This window comes from Anneissia japonica, unplaced genomic scaffold, assembly GCF_011630105.1.
Source record: "Anneissia japonica isolate Jap-2015-1 unplaced genomic scaffold, ASM1163010v1 scaffold573_len2283161_cov171, whole genome shotgun sequence".
NCBI classification, from domain to species: domain Eukaryota; kingdom Metazoa; phylum Echinodermata; class Crinoidea; order Comatulida; family Comatulidae; genus Anneissia; species Anneissia japonica.
Window position 1 is genome coordinate 478,887 of NW_022719802.1, and position 10,364 is coordinate 489,250.

At 32.3% G+C, this 10,364-nt stretch overlaps 1 protein-coding gene across 4 annotated transcripts in view; it reads right to left on the minus strand.

Moving 5' to 3' along the window:
• LOC117111009 (high-affinity choline transporter 1-like) overlaps positions 1–10,364 on the minus strand; it is a 24,789-nt gene that overhangs the window by 9,681 nt on the left and 4,744 nt on the right. For all 4 annotated transcript variants that reach the window (XM_033253867.1, XM_033253868.1, XM_033253865.1 and 1 more), the window contains exons 2-3: positions 6,118–6,313; positions 1,519–1,626 (exon numbers count right to left, since the gene is read on the minus strand). In XM_033253867.1, coding sequence (XP_033109758.1) covers positions 1,519–1,626; positions 6,118–6,283 — 274 coding nt within the window. In that variant the 5' untranslated portion in view covers positions 6,284–6,313. The remainder of the gene's footprint in view (positions 1–1,518; positions 1,627–6,117; positions 6,314–10,364) is intronic.

Sequence of the window (10,364 nt, forward strand, 5' to 3'; positions counted from 1 at the left end):
CACTATCGCAAATAGGCCTATTGAAGTATTATTGAAGTATTATTAATTCTTTATTAAAGCATTATTCGAGCACCTTCAATATTATTATTATTATTATTATTATTTTAAAAAAAAAAGATTATTTTTTAAAACAGCAGAATAAAATAGATAACATCTTTATTTAAAAAAAAACCAGGTTTTGCATAGACGCAAGTTGATTTAATATATGCTGATTCATCTCATTAATTAAACAATTTTTATTCATTTCGAGCACTGTTATTATTATTATATTATTATTATTATTATTATTATTACTACTATTTTATTTTTAAATTTTTGTTGTTTTATTTTTTGTTTTATGTATGGGCCTAGATATAGGCTATGTATATATTTAATAATTAGAAATAATTATAATTTAATTATAAAACATATATAATATAATGTTAACAATATTATAGGCTAGGCTAGACCTCACCAATTATTGATACCATAATCTATAGATAAAAACATCCATTTGATAATTAAACAGCAGCTTTTCGAGTGGCAGTGCCGATAGAAAACTGCAGTGTTTTGGCACTGCGGCAGTGCCGATAGAAAATCGGAGCTTTTTTCGCACTGCGGCAATAATGCCGATAGAAAATAACAGCTTTTTTGGCACTGCGGCAGTGCCGATAGAAAACAGCAGCTTTTTGGCACTGTGGCAGTGCCGATAGAAAACAGCAGCTTTTTTTCGCACTGCGGCAGTGCCGATAGCCTCAGCCTCCCAGGACAAACTTATGCTAAATTTGCCAAAAATTATGCCAGCACATATGCTAAATGCAAAACGGGTCTATATTATGCCAAAAAAACATAATTATGGGAGGTCTGGTCACTATGGTCACTGAACTTTGTTTCGCGAGGGGGAGATCAGGCATGTATATTCATGTATATCAGTTCACCAAACGGATCTAAAATAGCGAACTCATAATTTCTGCCTTAACTGTATGGAAAAAAGATAATACGGCCGGGTTGGCCACAGCACCCCTTTTGGGAATTAAATACAAAAAAAAAAAAAGAGGAAGAAAGGAGGGAAGGAAAAAGAAATAATTGATCGTCCAAAAATCTGAGGTTATTTGCATGCGTCTAGAAAAGCAGGATAATAGCTAACCGAGGCCTAATAAATAATTAATAAATTGAAACCTTATGAAACCTACTATTTCATTACATACATAATATGTAATATTAATAACACATTACATAATATGATAATATATAATAATACATTACATAATATGATAATATATAATAGATTACATAATATGAAACCTTACTATTCTTCTACCTTACGGGAATATCTGATACAGAATGGCTGCAGTAAATTTATAAAACAGTTTTACAGTAACGATATTCACCAACACATAACTATTTGGAAGTTTTATATCGACTGATTATCCTTCATCAGCCAATGGTGGCCAATTGTCTTTGAAGCAAGCGACTACTTTATCACCTATAGGAAGGTCTACCGAAATATTAAGAAATAGAGGAACATTGTCTACATACCTACAATCAAGCTACACGAGTACCCCCATGGAGCCTGTGTATATATAAGTCCGTCTGCATACACTGACTGAGCAGTACCGTTGATAAAACCACCGCCGACCCAAGTAGCTACAGACAAATTATTCAAAGTACAGTTATAATTTTGAATTTAAAAAATAAAGCACCATTCAACTACCTCAAAAACAACAGCATGATCAACATCAACAACTACTACTACTACTGTAAATACTAACAGTAATTAGAATAAAACAATAACAATAGAAACAACTAAAATAATGAAAAACAACAAAAACAATAACAACAAAAACAACAACAGCAATAATTTTAACAATAATAATAATTATAATAATAATTTAATAATTTAATAATAATAATTTAATAATTTAATAATAATAATAATAATAATTATAAAAATAGTAATTATAATAATAATATTTTAAAATAAAGTTACAACTTTAATACTGGAAAAATAACTAGAAAAAAGACTTTTTTTTATATAATATACTAATAATCTTATAAATACAATAGCAGCAGCAGCAGCAGCAGCAGCAGCAGCAGTAGTAGTAGTAATAATAATAATAATAATATTTAACATAAAAATAACGCTAAAAAGAAAAGATCGATTTCTTTATTTATACAAAACGCACGGTACTCAAATAATAATAATAAATAATAATAATAATAATAATAATAATAATAATAATAATAATAATAATAATAATATTTAATTAACAATAATATATTACTACATATTTTTTTACATCCAACAGCAAAGAAATTTGCAATTGTATTATGTAATGAAAGTGTCTCGAAAGTAATTATAGGACGTACTGAGCATTGGTAGGGCAAAACATAATTCCAAATGTCTAATTATTACTTAGCACTAATAATTGCATCTTGCTGAAAAGTAGACAGCAATAGACCGAATTAGCGATCGACGCTGTTCAGCTAGTGGTAGCCTGGGTTCCAGGCCCTAATTTCGGGTTACTCACTCTTTATTGCACTTAGTGCGCGCCATACCTAATTTAAATGGCGTCCCATACTCGATTTCTTTTTTTCGGATACCTGGGCGCGATTTTTTTTCCCGAAACATTTGCATGAAACTTCACTCGGGCCATCTCGGATTGACTCGACTAAGTTCTATACGAGGAACAAGAGCAGACACTTCGCAATGTCGTGACGCTCGAGTTTTACTATTATTGCTCTTTCTATGTTTACCTACGCTAGGCCTATGATATCCCATGATTTATGGGATTTACGTGTGTAACTAACTGTGACCTTCTTGAATGTTTATTAAATGTTAGTATAATATCTACAACAACAACAACTAGTACCCCCTTTTATAAAGTGTTGATAGGTACAGTAATACCTAAGGCTAGAGAGAAAGTGGATAAACTATGGGCCTAACTACAGGCTAAGTTAAGTCCTACCTAGTATAGGCCTATAGTCACGCTTTTCATACAGACGTTGATTGAAATTTTGAAAAAAAAAATGGAAAAAAATTAAAGCTTGAAATAAAAAATAGAGTGCATAAGAGAAATATTATTAAATAAATAAAATATACGGTACCATTCGGCGGCGTTAGTGTACTTGGCCAAACTATTCTTGTAATGTAATTAATGTTAATAATAATAATATATGTTAAAATTTAAAAAGTTAAAATAACATTTTTTTACTCGTGAATCTCAATCAAATATTATGTCATTTTACACGACCCATTAGTATTAGCAATGGTAACATCAATGTATTTAAAAAAAAATAGACAGCAACGTTCTCTCAGATCAGATCAGAAGTTGTTGATGACCTTTTGACCTGAATTCTGCAATACAAGATTTTCGGATGATTTAGTCGAGACGGCCCGAGTGGAGTTTCATGTAAATGTTTTGTACGAAAAAAAAAATCGCTACCTTACCTGGGCAAACAATTCATGCGTACGATTCCCCACATCAAATTCGATGTGGGATATCGTATGCATGACTGATTTTGTAAATCACGTGATTGGCTTACTTCATGCATAATAATTATTTTTGGTAAATTTTCAAAAATTGAAGATGCGGATGTCTCGACTAGGACAAGCTAAACCAGCTCTCTTCTGCCTACCTACTTGAATTAAAACAGTTAATAGTCCTGGCCTGCTGAGGACGACTATGGACTGATAACCGTAGTAGGCTATACTTGCTCACCGCTAGCTGCTACACAGATTTAGGCCTTTGGGGTAGAATATTGTTAAAAGGGTAGGCCTCTGTAAGTATGAACTTAAAAATAGGCCAAGCCTCACTAGGCTAGGTCTACTACTTCTGACTCAAGAGGCCTGAGCAATCCTCCAGGAAGTGCTGTTGTATTTGTAATGGTATGGTATGCCATCTAGTCTATTGTTTTTGCCATTGCCAAAATTAGCCTTACTACGGTCTATTCTAAATATTTTAGGCCGTTTTATTAGGGAGGACTATTTTTAGTCATGCCTAACTAGTCGACGGGAGTGACTCAGTTTCGTGGCTCCAAAAATATGAACATTTGATTGGTTGAAATTGTTTATTTCGCTCCGCCCATTTATCCAAATACGGAATATAAGATTACGTCATTCTTTGTCAGCGTTTTACAAGTCGCTTATTCCGTCTCTAAATTAACTTTCTCGTTGGTGGCGCTGTCCAGAAAGAGAAAATAATAAAAAAAAATAAGAGACTTGTGGCAAGTCTAATATAGTGGGTATTTGAACCAAAACGAACGCACGAAGATAGGCGATTTACACAGTAATTTAAGAAAATAGCCTTTACTAAAACGTCTCATACACGCTGTGTGTAAAGTTGAACGCGATTTAAATTTACAGAAACCATTGTTACATGTTTATGAATGTAACGGTCATCTTTTCTCTACGATTATGTATGCCAAATGTGAGATATAACGAGAAAAAATCGTAGTATTTTGGGAATAAAACGTACACTGGTCGTGTCTGCCTGTGTTACAGGTCGTGCAACAAGTGTCAGGGGCCGAGGCCTAGCCTGTAAAAACGTATATTTAACTTAATTTAACATAAAAATCAAATCAAACGTCTTCTGATGGTTCTATGAACCTTCCTTAACCTACCAATGTTTTAAAAAGTATTTTACCCGCGTATTTTTGTTTTTTTTGCTTGTTTTCCTGGACCATACAAAAATTCGCAACGTTATAGAATAGGACTTTTAGGCTTTGTTTACAATTTTATACACACTCGGCCAAATTGTGATGACGTCATCTTTCGTCGCTAATTCGGTCTATTGATTCCAAATATACACACACTAAATCTGGCAGGTTTACTGAAATAGGAATACGCACATCCTATTGCTATTTAATAAATTTTGTATTTTTGTATTGTATAAAGAAAGAAGTAGTTGATGACGTAATGTCAGTATTGTTGTTATTATTATGCAATACCATCCGTATCCTTTAGGGCCTACATGCAGGTTTCTCAGCAAAAGAAGACCTGTGAATCCTGACGACGTCGTATTGTAGGAGATGCAGTTTTATATGGACAATACGGCCATGATCTTTTTAAAAATGAAAATAGAATTAATCATATTATTAAAAAGCGATAATAAAAATTAATGACAATAGATGATTAAATAGTTGTATATTAAATTTATCTTTAAAACCCACGGACTCTGAGTAGCTCTAAGTTTCAATCACGGACACAAAAACATCTAGCCTATGTCCCAGACCCTAATTATTTTGGAGTTTTGAATGAATAACATATAATTTCACTCAGTGCGCACGCCATAACAAAATATTGGCGTTTTTTTGTTGTCAACAATGAACAAAAGGTCAAGTAATGTTGTAATAATTATTAATAACCCTTTGTGTGTCCTCATTCTAATAGGAAGTCGGAAATTTGGTCTGGGTACCAGTGGCGGCCGCAATGCAGCACTACTCCAATAGCAACATAGCTGACAAACATTATCCTAACTCTCAATATGAAGGATTTTCGCTCAGCCGCTTATGGGTAGTATAGTAAGAGCCATAGTATCTGTGATATAGTTTTAGGTAATTTTACACAGAAAATAAATATTCATAGACCTATATGTTACCGGTATATATGACATCTATGAGACATCTATAATAAATGAGCCGACACTGTTAAAGCAGTGACGGGTCTAGGAATTATTATAGAGGAGGCTGAATTAGTGATGAAATAACTAAAATATTACATTATTTTAACGTTCGTAACGGAAAAATCTTGTACACTAAATGCTAATAAACTAGAAGACGGATTACAATGGACATTTTTTACATGATAAATATTGGTTATAAAGAGCCGACACTTAAAGAGTGTCGGCTCTAGGGAGTATTACAGGAGGTTTATAGCAAACGATAGAAAGGGTAAGGAGAGTAAGTACCGGTATTTAATGGCTCAACATAATTCCAGTGAGAAAGCGTATGGAGAGAGGAGGTGGGGGCATACACTAGTTGGTTTGCTTTAAGCACATACCAAAAATAGATACGCCCCTAACAAAATATGATTATATCCCGGAAAAAAAGATCGAATATAAGATTAGAGAAAATCTGAGCATATTAACAAGAACTAGAAAGAACTTGAAATTCATAAATTATTAAATTGACTCTCACCTGTCATGGTAAATACACCTATAGACAGGCCAATGCTTCTTCCCGCAAGCATCACCTCGTCCGTGGAAGTACTGCCTTTAGTTTTCTTTGAGGCATACAAACCAATTGCCAGAATAAGTATGTAAAAGATGATTACACCAACAAGGCCAGCCCAATTAACTGCCATTTTCAGAGTTTCTTGTATACTATTATATTACTGTGGAAAAAAATAATAGGCCTAAAGGTGATCAGATTTGTATATGAAACAGTCACGTCGGCTTGACTATAAACATGTCCTATATAGAGTACACCATATAATTTATAATTATGCAACTCAACTTTAATTCAAGTATAAGGATCAATCCAATAGTAATAAGTATAACAAAAAAAAATAAATAAAAAAATAAAAAACGAGAAGACATTAACATGAATGGATTTGTTATCTCAAATTCCCTGGTTAAGGAAAATCCTAACCTGTACAATTATTAATTATTATCTCATACCGCACATGAATTACACAAAATCTGATTGTGGTTCTCTTAATTTTGTACATTTTTTTACTTAAAGAAAATGACCTTTTCAACACATTTCTGAAGGCCTGCAGTTGATATTACTTTTAATAATGATACCTTATATACTAAATATTAGGTTGAGGCTTAGGACGTGATTATGTCATGGCTTACTTTAGACTTAATGTGTTAAAAAGAATTTGGCTTTAGTACTACCAATTTGTAATATTACAGATGTTGGTAATATTTATGTAACACACTGTGAAGCCCTACATTTTGAAACGGTAGTAATATTAACCCTGTCCGGTTTAATATTTAATTAGGACCTATTTCATTAATTTGCTAAAAAAATAGAAAGGATGAAATATAGGCCTATAGAGGAGATCGTAACGCTGTTTTACAGTATGCTCCTACAATAATATAATAAACAACATACAAGAAGGCTACCTAAAACAATGTAATAATTATACTTTGTCCGTTAATTAGCTCATTGGTTAGATTAAATTACAAAATACCCCTCAAACTATAATCACTCACGGCTAATAACACAGTGATTTCATGGTATATTTCCTGGTTTTAAATTAATTCTTTACAAACCCCACTGAAAAAAACTTCTTGTGTAAGGCACTATAAAAATCCGTTGTACTCTGTGTATATTGTCTGCTATTATTGTAGCGTTATAGGATTACTGTCCACCGTAACAAGAATTTAAGAGAACCAATAGGATCATTGCACACTATAAGGTAACGCTGTATTATTTACCTAATAAATAAACCTTTACTATAGGAAAATACGTCAATATTAAACGCTTAACCTGCATGCGGTGATGCCTTTTACATAGCACATTAGCTTTAATGAAATAGACACTGTATTTTCATCTATTCAAAAATTGTCCTTTACTATGTTTAATTATTAATAATGCAGTGTCCCAATTTTCTGTAGTCTAGTTGATAAACGATAAAAAATAAAGTTATAACATACCGGATATTATATTGTAGATATTGTTTATGAATATAGCGGATAGGCCTATTGTTGATAGTGTTGTTTAAAGTTTCAAAAGGCGTAATGCATACTTTTAACGGGTCTAGACCTATTGGCTAAAAGGCCAGTTTGAAAAGGGCCGGGTGGCAATAGGTGGGGAAGAGATGGAACCCTCTTCTAACACCAAACTTTTCTTCCAAAATTTCAAGTAAAATACTACACTGAAGCCATTGAAACAATTACAACACAGCGCATAGTGCTTATTGAGATTTTCCCTTTTTGGACTGTGTTTTGTTTTTTGTTTGACTAAGCAATAATGACACTATCAGGTTTGAAAACTATTTAGTTAGGCCTACAAGTGATGTTTATGGTTTTCGAATTAAAATCAAGTAAAATAATTTTGATTTTGTGGTATAAAATTGAAAATAGTCTATACGCCTATAGTCATGCATTAAGATTTTGAGATCGAATGAATTAAAATTGTGTAAAATTTAAACTAAGAATTTGGAACTATAACTAAATGCGATTCAACATTGTCATTGTATATTTTTAAAATGAAAATTTCCCACTTCCCATTTACAGAAAAAATGAATTGGTTTATGTAGTGTTGCTTGTTCTTTAGTGAGTTCTATTCTATTGTTGTTAGGGTTTAACAAATCGCTTTGAGTTTGACTTCTTCCTTACACCCATTTTCCATAACACATCATTTATTCATGAACTTCAGCTTCAATGGTGTCGTATGTCCAATAGATCCTTTAAATCATTACACGGTCGATTAGTGATTTCTTTACTTAGGGAATAATAAGATCACAAAAAGTTGAGGTGAAGCAAACTTTTCTAATATTGTGTTGGTTTGAACTACCTCTGAGTTTTAAATTTTCTTCACACTCAATGTCCATACAATGAAACTTTACAGCTAAGCCCTGCCCCCATGGATATTGTTGCAATGGTTAAAACATACGTAAACACCTGCGTATGTGGGACAACGCGTGTGTTTGTTAAACACGTGCGTATTCCTGGACAAGTTCGGATTGGTCAGTTCTTAAGTATAATTAACACTCCATCAGCTCGGCAACATACAGGTGATCATGTCTAATGTAAGCTTTTGATTAGTGATTTAATCTAATCTAATAAGATAGCAAAAGTTCCGGGATGAGTAAACTATCCACGATTATGAAATGTAATACATGTTTATCGTGCACAATGGTGTGTGATTTCACCTTTTCCTGATGACCTAAAATTCGTTAATAACAATTAATACAGATTACGTTTTTTAAGAATACATTTCACAGGATGAGTTACAAATTTATGGATCAAGCTATGCATAAAGTTAATTATACAAATAGACAAGGTGTACACATTGCTTATACAAGAACCAAAAGAACAAGAGAGTTGATGCCCGAAAAAAAAATAATAAAAACCAGGTTGAGTACGTTTATTAAAAGAGTAGCTTGAAATAAAATTTTGAAGATGACGGGGAGCAATTAAAGGCCCATTCCCGGCAAGATTTCAGTTGTTAGGAAAAATCTGATTTTTATATGTTATAAAGATTTTAAACAATGAGGTGTCTTAATTTTGAAATTATAACTCCTGGTTGAAATATGTAATACAAGTTCGAAGAATACCATAGGATTTACATCATCGAGGGACCATGTAAAAAATTGAATCAGGCAAGACCTCTGTAGACACATAGAAAGACACATAGAAATCAGGGTCTAAATATTATGATTTATTTAAAGCCCCATTCCTGAAAAGATTTCATTTTTTCAATTTTTATATCATAATGTTATATATGTTTATAAATGTAATACGAAATTGCTAATTTAACTGAATTTAGACATTCTTAAACATGAAAAAAATAATATGTAAAATAAGACTGAAATTTGATTTTTTTTTAGTTCCACACAAAAAATAAATGCGGATGAATTTTTCGATAGGTTTGCGAAGAAACAGGCGCCGAAAACATCCTATCCAACACTGCTAGGCAGGCCTAGCCTTACCTCGATTTAGGTTCTGTTATCACACATAAAATCGGAAGACATGATATTTTCCGTTGCTAGTATTGACACTTGTGAAATATAATATTTCATAGGAATTATTTCAAATCTGTTAAAAAATGATTCTGACTAAGATTTTGACAATTTAACAAACATATCTCAAGCCTACTCGATCGATCGCAGTGTGCGAAGTACAAAAACCAATTTCATTAGAGAGGGCGCACTTTATTGACTGTATAAAGTATACTGTACATAAAAGCGAGAGAATTCTAGCGGATGCGATCTACAACCTCTGAATTTGCCTAGTAACGAAGAATTCGTCGAGAAAATGGTAATCTCCTATGAGAAATAGTCTATTTCTCATAAAAAAATTCTTACTTGCTTAAAACTAAAATTTATGCCAATATTTTTCCACTGCTTATAATAAATAAAGTAATGCATAGGCCTATGCATTTTTTCTAAAAAAAAAAAAAAATCTTTTTTAGTGAAACGATGCCGGGAATGGGGCTTTAAATAAGATAGTTAGAGCATGCTGTGCAGTAATAGAAATGGAGTCTGAAATAAATAAATATTTAAATTAGACATAAAATACAATTAATAACAGTGACTTTTCACTAAATCTAGAAAAGAAATAGTACCGTACTTCTTTACGACTTAAGAAAATGAGAGATTCGCATGCTGACTGTCAAAACATGCCATAGCTGTTACTGCTTAGCTTGAATTATTCTTGTAGGTCTATTATAATTGATTGGCAAAATAAAAAGCATATAATTTCTAGTCA